Source organism: Aedes albopictus, chromosome 2, assembly GCF_035046485.1.
Source record: "Aedes albopictus strain Foshan chromosome 2, AalbF5, whole genome shotgun sequence".
In the NCBI taxonomy this organism is placed as follows: Eukaryota; Metazoa; Arthropoda; class Insecta; order Diptera; family Culicidae; genus Aedes; species Aedes albopictus.
The window spans coordinates 208,279,932-208,292,836 of record NC_085137.1 but is presented as its reverse complement, the minus strand read 5'-3'; the positions used below and the strand labels follow the sequence as shown (position 1 = coordinate 208,292,836).

Genomic DNA, 12,905 nt, shown 5'->3' with positions numbered 1-12,905 from the left:
GAGCTGAATTCAGCAAACGTTGTTCACCTTGTATGGGTACCTGGTCATTCTTCCATCGCTGGAAATGAATTGGCTGATGAGTTAGCTCGCACTGGAGCATCACATTACTTCATTGGCCCTGAGCCAGCTATTCCGGTATTCAAGTGTTGGGTAAAGCTTCAGATTGACACCTGGGCTACCACGCACCACAAACAATACTGGAATAGTTTGGAGTCATGTCGTCAAACAAAATTGTATTGTACTGAGCCATCTCTAAGGGTTGCAAAGTATCTAACAAATCTGTCAAAGCAGAATTGCAGCATGCTGGTCAAAGCGTTGACTGGCACAAAGGCTCTGACGAACAACAACAAAGAAACAATTTCTTTCAAAACCAAGTGCCCCATCAAAAACAAAATACAAAAACTAGGTACGAACACGTGTTTATTAAATCTGCAATCCCTTCACCTTCTCCCAGATCAAGCATTTATTATTGGCCGGAAGGTCAAACATCTGCTTCAAATTGATACCATTTCCATGAGACAGTTTCTCCAGTTCCCGGACGTCTCGAATGCCCCACGACGGGTTCCGATATTTCAGTGACGCATCAAACTGCACATTGCTTTCCGGGGTCAGCACCCCGTCCACCGCGTAAGGTCCATACGTTATGAGCAGTCCACCCGTCTTGAGCAATCGGGACGCGTTCCAGAAGAGGCCCTCGCTGCATTCAAACGGTGAAATGTGCATCATGTTGATGTTGAGCATGTAGTCGTAACTTTCGCCGCAGTTGGCAAAGTTGATTGCCTGGTCGTTGTTCCACTCGGTGCACGGTTGGGAAATGTCAATGGCCACCGGCGGTTGCAAGTTTGGGGCCTGGGCTTCCGCCCGGTAGGCTTCGATGCTTCCGAAAAGCGACGTATCGTACTCGGACGATTGGTAGTGGATTTGAGGGAAATGCGACGCGAAGTAAGCCGCATGAAGACCCACGCCAGAGGAAATTTCCAGCAGTTTTTGGTTTGGCCGACTTTTGTCCAGGAATTTGTGCAGCACCTCCAGTATTGGGGCTTTGTTGCGCTCTCCCGCGGGGTTACTCAATTTGCGGATGTGACTGGGTATGATCGATGGAAGAATGTTTGGTTATACACATTAAACATTGTACATAATGTTGAGAAACTAAATAAATTCTCTAGGAAAATAGTGCATAATTACCTCATCATTTATGTTAAAATACTCTTTTGCCTCCAATGCTGTTGATACAGAACTGAAATAAAATTTTAGTTTCATTATTATCAATTGTTAGTATTAGTAGTAATATGTAGTGTATTAACTGTGAATAGCCTTGGATATCATTTTGTACTTTTCGTAAATCTAATATATTACTGAACAGCTCAAAAAAGGTAAAGCAAGCATTTATTCCATCATAGCCTACTGAGAGCTTAACAACATCGCAAGCTTCGGCATTTCGGCATACCCGTACATATTACCAATCCATGAGGTCAATTAATGATAAATGTTAGTGAAATACTAAAAAAAATCCGCAACACTGTCTGAGATTTAAATTCACGTCCCTTATAAGTCAGGCAACCGTTTTTACAACTAATCTATCGAGCCGATTAATGACACGGTATTTTAGTTGAGGCAAAATAACGAATACCATAACTTTATATGAATAGTACCTAGAAACAACGTCTTGTTATTGTAGTAACAAATGCATACCATGAAATTTAAGCACTGTACTGGTTGTTAAGGTATTGAATGACCAATAACATTTCTTACTATTTAACTATACAATATGCTGCTATCGAATCTCCAAAACTGAATAAAAAACGTCGATCTTCAGTTATTTACACTGCTAAATCAACAAAAACTTTTTTACCACCAAACTATGCTCAAATACATCCAATTGTTATTGTGAGGTTCTCATAACATTTCGTAGAATAACATAGCAATACAAATTTTTGGTAGTAGAGCACAGGTTACTCCTTGTATGGTATTGCCTTCTGCTCGGGTATCACTCGGATTTCGAAAAATAATTTCCAATAAGTTCTTGATTTTACAGAACAAAAAAAAACCTATCTTACCGGCACAGCACAGAAACAAGTATTTATAATTTATAGTATACTCAAATTTCCACAACAAGTTATTCAAAACAGTAACACGATTGACAGATAATCTGTTTTGCGTTACGAAAAAGCTTCGAACGGATTGACACGACATAATTATGGCGAGTGTCTTTTATTGACCATCAAACGCAAAGCTAAATTGCGCAGGTGGCGCTTTTCTAAAACAGTAAATTACGAACCCTAGACTGAATTACTAATGCTACAAATGGAAGAAAAGTGAAATTATTGCAGAATCTCCTAACTTTCATGCAATGTATTAGCCAGAAATATGTTATTTTTGCTTCCAAAGTTGAAAATTTTGCGTTACTTAACCTCACATTTGATCGCCAATAAAATCGAAAATAATTTTTATTTCGATTCTATTCAGTTGTCTGCTTGATTCTTGTTTTTTTTTAACGATTTTTGGATTTTTGTACATAATTAGTGCTATGAATTTAAATTAAAATATTTGGCATTTTTGTCAATACATATGTACATAATTTGATTTGTTTCTCATCGAAAACTCGAACTGTTAAATTTTACTTTTTTTATTACATTACTAGCTGTCCCGGCAAACTTTGTATTGCCATGCTGTGGTGGTTTGACAACTGTTGGGTTCATTGCAGCACGGCACTCTATGATTGGTTTTATTGGGATCGTGTTGATTTTCTTCCCAATTCATGAAAAATCAGGTTTTTATCAATTTTCTGACTGTTTTAGATGATTTTTACAACTTTTACTACTTATAAACACAGCCACCATGAATACGAAGCCAACCCTGCAAGAGTCATCCTGAGCGGTTCACCCGATCGTAAGTTTTGTTGCCTCAAAGGGACTTCAAACTCATTTTTATATATATAGATTTGTTTAATCTTTACAGAGTTGATATTGCAACTAATTTGCATTTCATATGAAACGACCTTAATTGGACAACGTTACGCATCAACCTGTAGATACTAGGTAGTCGTAAAGACATGCAGCCAAATGAATGTTTCATAGGCATTATTGACTGATCGTACGCATTGCTATGGATTGAAGTTGTGTCTATTTTTGTATAACATAAATCCATTTGGTTGGTGTCTTGACTACATTTTTCCATAACATAAGGTGAGTTTTTACCTTACTTCGCACATACTCACCATCTTCCTATGGACTTATCCACCGATGAACCGAATTCATCGCAGTCCGAGAATTATGACACTAGAGCGGGGCCGTTGCCAATCAGAGTTTAACGATTTCCAATCAGAATTGAACGAATCTGATTGGGAATGGCCCTGCTCTAGTGTCAAGTTCCTCGGACCGCGATGAATTCAGTTCATCGGTGGTTAAGTCCATGAGAGATAGACGAGTGCACCGATGAACTGAATTCATCGCGGTCCGAGAATTTTGACACTAGAGCGGGGTCGCTTCCAATCAAAAGTGAAAGATTTCCAATCAGAATTGAAGAATTCTGATTGGGAACGACCCCGCTGTAGTGTCAAAATTCTCGGATCGCGATGAATTCAGTTCATCGGTGCAATCGTCTATATGAAGGAGTATAACAGTTATATTTTACTGTATTTTTTTACTCATATTATATATATGCATTATGGTTATGTATAATGACGCTGTACTCATTGCATATTTAAAGCACAGACAAACAGACGTAACACCTTGAACAATTTTCATGGAAATCCATCGCCCAGCTCACACTACCATCACCTGGTGGAAAAGTTGCACGAATCACTGTGTTGTGCCATATCGTCAACAGACGGCGCTAGTGTGAAACGTCAAACGCATAGAAAACCGATGCGCGCGCCTCTGGTTGTGAAAGCCACAACTATGACAATTTAAAATGATCGTTTAAAGCGTGGTCGATGGAAATTTCGCAAGTGTTACGTCTGTTTGTCTGTGTTTAAAGCTTATGGTCGGCTTTACCTTTCATAAACCATTCAAGTATCATTACAGTGGAAATTAATGCCACTATTGCTGAATTACGACTACATATGTTGGATTAGATTTATATTAAATTTGGATAGGATTTGGGTTGGGTTTACATTGAATTTTGAATGGATTCAGATTGAATTTGGAATGAATTTGTATTGAATGTATGTATAATATATTTAGATTTAGATAGGATTTTGATTGGAAGTGGAATAAATTTTGATAAAATTTGGTTTGGATTTGAAATGGATTTAGAATGGATGTGGATTAGATATAGATTTGACTTGGATTTAAATTTGATTGGATTTAGTCTGGATTGGAATAGATTTCCAAACGGATTGGAATTGGATTCAGGCTTCCCAAAAGTACCGCATCATGATAGCATATTGATGGCTGTCACACTCTTATTCCCATGACAGCCTTGTGAATTCATGGTTCATGACAGCCCACAGAATAAAACTCATGCGACCTACAACATCACTGTCGGGAACTGCTCACATCGTCTGCTTTCGCTGTGCGTTCGTTCGCCGATGACAACCTCGGCTCTCACCTAAACCGTCTCTCGTTGGCTGGACACGAAGTGACGAAAATCGCTGCGCTCGGCCCGAGCATTTTACTTCTGTTGAACGTGTCGAGTGCCACGCTTAAAATTTTCGATGCATTTCATGTATTATGTATTTTTTCAAATAGAGAATATGTACATGTAAGTCTGGTTCTAATAGAGTATTTTGCATAGCATTATTTTTATTGGCATGTGAAATGCACTGCCATGTTTTCAATATAAAAGAGAGTTGAATCTCACATCAGTGGTATATTTTAGCTAGATTACAATTTTGACAAACGCTGGCAAAAACTTCTTTCCGCCCCTGGGGCATCTTGTGAAAGGCAGATCATGTTTGTAATAAACATTGAGCACATATTTTGTGAATAACTTTTAGCGTTAAGCCATGTGCTCCCGTGACAGCCTATGACACCCTTTACGCGACAGCCGGCATGGTTAGCCGAAGATTGTCATCGCCATGCGGCCAACAATACTCACGACGTTTCCCACTCGGCTCGATACGACTCGAGTATGCACCTGTCAGGCAAGCAGCCGAAGCAGCGGCTGTTTCAATACATCTTTTGCTTATGCGTGTGCGTGCTGTTGGCGATACATTTCTCACTGATGGTGTTGCACACGGTAACGAGAGATGGTCTGCACACATAAGAGAGTGTCGATTCAGCCTTGCGCAGGCTGTTGTGAGAAGGATGTACATTTGGAAAGCCTGATTGGATTTGGATTAGATTTGAATTAATTTTGGATTGGAATTGGATTAGGATTAGATTTTGATTGGATTTACACTTGAATTTAATTTGGATCAGATTTGGATTGTTTTTGAAATTGGATTGTATGTGGATTGGGTTTAAATTAAATTTGAGTTGGATTTGAATTGGATTTGCAATTGGATTGTATTTGAATTGGATTTGGATTGGATTTGGATTTGGATTGGATTGGATTGGATTTGGATTTGATTGGCTTAGATTTGGATTGGATTTGGCTTGGATTTAGATTGGATTTCGATTGAATATGGATTGGATTTGATGTGAGTTTGGATTGGATTTGTATTGGATTTGGATTGGATTTGAATTGGATTTGGAGTGGATTTGGATTTTATTTGAATTGAATTTGGATTGGATTGGATTTGGATTGGATTTGGATTGGATTAGGATTGGATTTGGATTGGATTTGGATTGGTATTGGATTGGATTACAATTGGATATGGATTGGATTTGGATTGGATTGGTTTTGAATTGGATTTGGATTGGATTTGGATGGATTTGGATTGGATTTGGATTGGATTGGGTTGGATTTGGATTGGGTTTGGCTTGGATTTAGATTGGATTTCGTTTGAATATGGATTGGATTTGATGTCAATTTGGATTGGATTTGGATTGGATTTGGATTGGATTTGGATTGGATTTGGATTGGATTTGGATTGGATTTAGATTGGAATTGGATTAGATTTGGATTGGATTTGGATTGGATTTGGATTGGATTTGGAATGGATTAGGATTGGATTTGGATTGGATTTGGATTGGATTTGGATTGGATTTGGATTGGATTTGGATTTAATTAGGATTGGATTTGGATATGATTTGGATTGAATTTGGATTGGATTTGGATTGGATTTGGATTGGATTTGGATTGAATTTGGGTTGGGTTTACATTGAATTTTGAATGGATTCAGATTGAATTTGGAATGAATTTGTATTGAATGTATGTATAATATATTTAGATTTAGATAGGATTTTGATTGGAAGTGGAATAAATTTTGATAAAATTTGGTTTGGATTTGAAATGGATTTAGAATGGATGTGGATTAGATATAGATTTGACTTGGATTTAAATTTGATTGGATTTAGTCTGGATTGGAATAGATTTCCAAACGGATTGGAATTGGATTTGGATTAGATTTGAATTAATTTTGGATTGGAATTGGATTAGGATTAGATTTTGATTGGATTTACACTTGAATTTAATTTGGATCAGATTTGGATTGTTTTTGAAATTGGATTGTATGTGGATTGGGTTTAAATTAAATTTGAGTTGGATTTGAATTGGATTTGGATTGTATTTGAATTGGATTTGGATTGGATTTGGATTTGGATTGGATTGGATTTGGATTGGATTGGCTTAGATTTGGATTTCGATTGAATATGGATTGGATTTGATGTGAGTTTGGATTGGATTTGTATTGGATTTGGATTGGATTTGAATTGGATTTGGAGTGGATTTGGATTTTATTTGAATTGAATTTGGATTGGATTGGATTTGGATTGGATTTGGATTGGATTAGGATTGGATTTGGATTGGATTTGGATTGGATTGGATTTGGATTGAATTTGGATTGGATTTGGATTGGATTTGGATTGGATTTGGATTGGTATTGGATTGGATTACAATTGGATATGGATTGGATTTGGATTGGATTGGTTTTGAATTGGATTTGGATTGGATTTGGATGGATTTGGATTGGATTTGGATTGGATTGGGTTGGATTTGGATTGGGTTTGGCTTGGATTTAGATTGGATTTCGTTTGAATATGGATTGGATTTGATGTCAATTTGGATTGGATTTGGATTGGATTTGGATTGGATTTAGATTGGAATTGGATTAGATTTGGATTGGGTTTGGATTGGATTTGGATTGGCTTTGGAATGGATTAGGATTGGATTTGGATTGGATTTGGATTTAATTAGGATTGGATTTGGATTGGATTTGGATTGAATTTGGATTGGATTTGGATTGGATTTGGATTGGATTTGGATTGGATTTGGATTGGATTTGGATTGAATTTGGATTGGATTTGGATTGGATTTGGATTGAATTTGGGTTGGATTTGGATTGGATTTGGATTGAATTAGGATTGGATTTGGATTGGATTTGGATTGGATTTGGATTGGATTTGGATTGGATTTGGATTGGATTTGGATTGGATTTGGATTGGATTTGGATTGGATTTGGATTGAATTTGGATTGGATTTGGATTGGATTTGGATTGGATTTGGGTTGGATTAGGATTGGATTTGGATTGGATTTATATTGGATTTGGATTGGATTTGGATTGGATTTGGATTGGATTTGGATTGGATTTGGATTGGATTAGGATTGGATTTGGATTTGATTTGGATTGAATTTGGATTGGACTTAAATTGGATTTGGATTTGAATTTAAATTGGGTTTGGATTGGCTTTGGATTGGTATTGGATTGGATTTCAATTGGATTTGGATTGGATTTGGATTGGATTTGAATTGGATTTGGATTGGATTTGGATTGGATTTGGATTGGATTTGGATTGGATTTGGATTGGATTTGGATTGGATTTGGATTGGATTTGGATTGGATTTGGATTGGATTTGGATTGGATTTGGATTGGATTTGGATTGGATTTGGATTGGATTTGGATTGGATTTGGATTGGATTTGGATTGGATTTGGATTGGATTTGGATTGGATTTGGATTGGATTTGGATTGGATTTGGATTGGATTTGGATTGGATTTGGATTGGATTTGGATTGGATTTGGATTTGGATTGGATTTGGATTGGATTTGGATTGGATTTGGATTGGATTTGGATTGGATTTGGATTGGATTTGGATTGGATTTGGATTGGATTTGGATTGGATTTGGATTGAATTTGGATTGAATTTGGATTGGATTTGGATTGGATTTGGATTTGATTTGGATTGGATTTGGATTGGATTTGGATTGGATTTGGATTTGGATTGGATTTGGATTGGATTTGGATTGGATTTGGATTGGATTTTAATTGGACTTAAATTGGATTTGGATTTGAATTTAAATTGGATTTGGATTGGCTTTGAATTGGATTTGGATTTCAATTGGATTTGGATTGGATTTGGATTGGATTTGGATTGGATTGGTTTTGAATTGGATTTGGATTGGATTTGGATGGATTTGGATTGGATTTGGATTGGATTGGGTTGGATTTGGCTTGGATTTAAATTGCATTTCGTTTGAATATGGATTGGATTTGATGTCAATTTGGATTGGATTTGGATTGAATTTGGATTGGATTTAGATTGGATTTGGATTGGATTTGGATTGGATTTGGATTGGATTTGGATTAGATTTGGATTGGATTGGGATTGGATTTGGATTGGATTTGGATTGGATTTGGATTGGATTTGGATTGGATTTGGATTGGATTTGAATTGGTTTTGCATTTGAATTTAAATTAGATTTGGATTGGCTTTGGATTGGATTTGGATTCGGTTGGATTTTGATTGGATTGGATTTGGATTGGATTTGGATTGGATTTGAATTGGATTTGGATTGGATTTGGATTTGGATTGGATTTGGATTGGATTTGGATTGGTATTGGATTGGATTTCATTTGGATTTGGATTGGTTTTGAATTGGATTTGGATGGATTTGGATTGGATTTCAATTGGATTGGGTTGGATTTGGCTTGGATTTAGATTGGATTTCGTTTGAATATGGATTGGATTTGGATTGGATTTGGATTGGATTTGGATTGGATTTGGATTTGATTTGGATTTGGATTGGGTTTGCATTGGATTTGGATTGGATTTAGATTGGATTTGGATTGGATTTGGATTGGATTTGGATTTGATTTGGATTTGGATTGGGTTTGGATTGGGTTTGCATTGGATTTGGATTGGATTTGGATTGGATTTGGATTAGATTTGGATTGGATTTGGATTGGATTTGGATTGAATTCGGATTGGATTTGGATTTGGATTGGATTTTAATTGGATTTTAATTGGATTTGGATGGGATTCCGACTGGATTTGGATTGAATTTGGATTGGATTTTGATTGGATTTTTATTGGATTGGATTTGGATTGGATTTGGATTGGATTTGGATTGGATTATTATTTGGATTGGATTGGATAAAGTTAGGGGTTGTGTTGTTGTAGATTTTGGATTGGGTAATTATTATTATCGTCTTAACCTTTTGTAATCTCTGAAAGATGAGTAGGGTATGTGTTCCATCATTAACCCTAAAAGGGATACCTTCATGGCCTCAGTTTCGCCACCTCGCTGAGTGTGTTCCATCAAAGACGAGCTCTGAAAGCGCCTGGGGTCCAAATGGACCCCAGGTATCCCTTTTAGGGTTAATCTCACGCTCCCATATTCATCCTATTCAAAAACAAGTGATTACGGCACCGATTGATTCCGTTCTTTTTGATTTCATAGATGCTTACTTCTAACAAAAAATACAAAAATAAGAAACAAAACAAACAGCGCTTCAATCCTTTGTTTTTCGTAGGATGAAAATGGGAGCCACATGCTTAATAAGGGAACCAATACCCTATTTAGTTTTATGTTTTTATAAAAAAATGCTTCGGAAATGTGATTGGTTGATTACATGTATTTGCTCCGTGAAAAAAAAAAGTTTATTTTCAACGATGTCCAGTTTCATTTACAATGATTGAGTTTAGTTTGTTACTGCTGGAAGTCCTTCTCAGTTGCTCTAACATATTTGAGAACTATTCCATTGGCCAAGATGTTGATAGCAGATTCTGATTTTTCCAAAGCAAACAATCCCGAAACAGTTGTCTCCGACGAGGACAATAACGAATCATCGCTGAAATTATATACGTTGGACGTCATTTTTTAAATAAAATAAAGTAAATTGTATACCATTCAGAGGGTTCATATAAAGCAGACGGTTCAACGTCCAAATCGATGCTCGTCAATTGCACTTCGGAAACGTCTTCTTCTTGTAAATCTGCGTTATTTAGTATCTGGTTGACGACATTTCTGGTAAAGTCCGAATTGATTGGCAATAGTGAGTCCATGGAAAGTCGAGGTTCTTCTTCAGCAGTCCGTGGCTCCCACGTGAGCATCGGAGTTGGAAACAGTTGCTCATAAACTTTTTGGAAGTACTAAAAGAAAAGGCAATATTCTCGATAAGAACTCCTGTTTCTATTAAGATGAAATATATACCTTTGGTTGAGCGTAGACGTTGCCTTCGAAGGTGAAAGCTTCCAAAGTGGTCGAAGACTCCGGTACATCTTCCTCAAACGAACTGGAAGCATAACTGTACACCGGACTTGGACCAGGATGCATAAAACATGATTCGATGACGAAAATTTCATCTAACTCCAGTAAACTATTTGGTCCTTCGAAACCTTCACTCTCTGCCGAAGTCATATCGGACCCCGCATCGGTCGTCGTAGGTTCCGGTATAACGAACGAAGTCTGACAGGATATGTCGGGATTCATTTTCTGCTTGGAAAGCTCGATCCATTGGGAACATATCTGCTGAGCAAGTGTCGTTAGTTGGCTGCAGGCTTCGCGGTGTCGAACGTTGCGCAAAAGCTCTTCGTAGCGATAGCACATCTTGCGCATAGCTTCCTCGTCTATTGCTTTCTGGTGGCTGAGGAAGGTAGCATTGCGAAAATGAGAAATAGTATAAAAATGATGGGTAACTTTAATAAAAAAAATGTTTCTTGGATAAAACATTAAACATAGAAATTTGAAAAAGAAGCTAAAAACATAAGAGTGAGAAGACTGAAAATAAGGTTTGGGTTAGAAGATAGAAGATAGCGCTAAAACGATATAACATAGAAAATAAATGATAATTACATAACAATAAGATGTAAGAAAAAAGAAAACAGATAAAAAAAATGATTAGGAATATAGAAAATAGACAATAGATAACAAAATATACATTATATAGCATAAAATATGTATGATAATATGACAGAACCAACTAAAAGAGATAGAAAAATACTTGGAAAAAAAGAATTGAAAATTTTGAAGATAGAAGATGGAAGATAGAAGATGAAAGTTAGAAAATATAAGATTAGATGATTGAATATTGGCGAAGGCGACAAAATATAGGAGTTAGAGAATATATGATAGAAAGTATGATAGGGGATTTGAACAATAGGAGATAAAAAATAAGATAGATGTAGAAAACATGATTAAATGAACTGACATCAAAAATGCTTACCCGACACGAATCCCTACTATGGTAAAGTGTCGTAAATAAATAATAATAATAAAAATGCTTACTTCACAGCATCTTGAACGATTTCATCCAACTGATCCGCAATACGCCGAAATTCCTTGCTAACCCTTGTGTCCACCTCATGATCCAGTTCCACTCGATACCGCTGCGCAATCTGTACAAGAAGTCCCCTTACTTGATTCCGTAAGTTCCTACACATAAACTGGGCCATCTCCCGTCTGCCCCTGCAGTAGTCCTCTCCTAGTTCTTTCTTCATCAACTGAAATTTCTCCGCCAGTTCAAATTTAGCTTCCTCCAGCAGCGCCTCCATCCGCTTGCGTTCCTCATCGCGAGCAATTTCTATCTTTTGACGGCACTCAAACTTCACAAACTCCAACTCCTCGCTGATGTCCTTCTTCTTAGCTTTGCGTCGGCGGCGTCGCTCCAGCCGGTCCTCTGCCTGTTGGCCAAGCTGCAAGATGTGCTCGTGAATGTTGTGCTTCAACTGCTCCGGATCGAGGCAGTAAACGGAAGGCCCCTGAAGTTTTCGGTCAACTCCCATCCAGGCCTGGCACTGCGAACTCATACACTCCAGGATGACGTCTGCTACCTCAGAACCCAGCTCGTGGCGCATGCCGGTTTGGGAGGGAACGGTCCCGCTTTGGAGGAAGAATGATCTTTTGCATAGTTTCAAAGCGCCAATCTGAGTGTTCGATGACATTTCGGGGACGAATCTTTGTAAGCGTTCTTAACACTGTTGAAAAATACGAATTCGGAAGAAATTTAAAAATATTGTGATACAAAGTCTTTCTCAAGTGTATGTAAATGTGACAGCAAGCTTTTTACAAGATCATCTAGGACTCCCTAATCGCAGTGTGCTGCGCTAGTTGATGTCTGACGAATATTCCAGAAGAACGAATTGAGCACATCTATCCATCCTAGGGCATATTCATCATGTGCCAGATTGAACTCGATGAAAATTAATCTGAATTGATCTGAAAGTATGCAACAACTTCAGTTTCTAGGACAATATCCTCTTGAGTGATAGAAGAACCCTATACATGCATATTAAAATTGGGAGAATTCACAAGTCAAAATCGAACGTGCAACAGAGAAACAAAATTGGTATTTAACACAGCTGATGCTTTCGTGGCCGTCCACGTCCTGGTTTCATGCTGAATACTCCGTGGTTCAAAAAATCGTTTTTGCTCCACACCGCTTATTCGATTTGTGGTAGTTTGGTACACGGTAAATGGGTCCCTACTACCACGGTGAATGGTGACCTACCACGGAATTAGGCGACCCTACTACCCTTTACTAATTGTACTATATCACCAAATTTTGTGAAAAATGTTTTACTTCTGTGGATATTGCTTTAATTTTAACCTATAATGAAGGCAATTAAAAGCGGCACC

General features: G+C 37.5%; 2 protein-coding genes across 4 annotated transcripts; both read right to left on the bottom strand.

Moving 5' to 3' along the window:
- Positions 1 to 402: 402 nt before the first annotated feature.
- On the bottom strand, positions 403 to 2,113 carry LOC109622032 (methyltransferase-like 26). Of its 3 annotated transcripts, none has more exons than XM_029869167.2 (3): positions 2,058 to 2,113; positions 1,186 to 1,237; positions 403 to 1,084 (listed from the first exon to the last, which is right to left on the bottom strand). In XM_029869167.2, exons 2-3 carry the CDS (start codon positions 1,191 to 1,193, stop codon positions 424 to 426), a joined length of 669 nt encoding a protein of 222 aa, XP_029725027.1. In that variant the 5' UTR covers positions 1,194 to 1,237; positions 2,058 to 2,113; the 3' UTR covers positions 403 to 423. The 3 variants fall into 3 exon arrangements, with proteins under 3 accessions (XP_029725027.1, XP_062704631.1, XP_062704630.1); XM_062848647.1 differs by lacking the exon at positions 2,058 to 2,113 and adding an exon at positions 1,753 to 2,030; XM_062848646.1 differs by lacking the exon at positions 2,058 to 2,113 and adding an exon at positions 1,305 to 1,335.
- A 7,813-nt stretch (positions 2,114 to 9,926) lies between these two features.
- Positions 9,927 to 12,491, bottom strand: LOC115264985 (uncharacterized). Its single transcript, XM_029869166.2, has 4 exons — positions 11,556 to 12,491; positions 10,482 to 10,914; positions 10,176 to 10,420; positions 9,927 to 10,119 (listed from the first exon to the last, which is right to left on the bottom strand). The coding sequence occupies exons 1-4, from the start codon at positions 12,209 to 12,211 to the stop codon at positions 9,978 to 9,980; spliced, it is 1,476 nt and encodes a 491-aa protein (XP_029725026.1). The 5' UTR covers positions 12,212 to 12,491; the 3' UTR covers positions 9,927 to 9,977.
- Between the last annotated feature and the right edge of the window lie 414 nt (positions 12,492 to 12,905).

Excerpts from the sequence above, each read along its gene's own strand:
- LOC115264985 (XM_029869166.2), bottom strand. The coding sequence starts at position 12,211 with ATGTCATCGAACACTCAGATTGGCGCTTTGAAACTATGCAAAAGATCA. Across the intron at positions 10,915-11,555 it reads ATCGTTCAAGATGCTGTGAA|CCACCAGAAAGCAATAGACG; the intron begins GTAAGCATTTTT and ends TACCTTCCTCAG. Across the intron at positions 10,421-10,481 it reads ACGTCTACGCTCAACCAAAG|TACTTCCAAAAAGTTTATGA; the intron begins GTATATATTTCA and ends CTTTTCTTTTAG.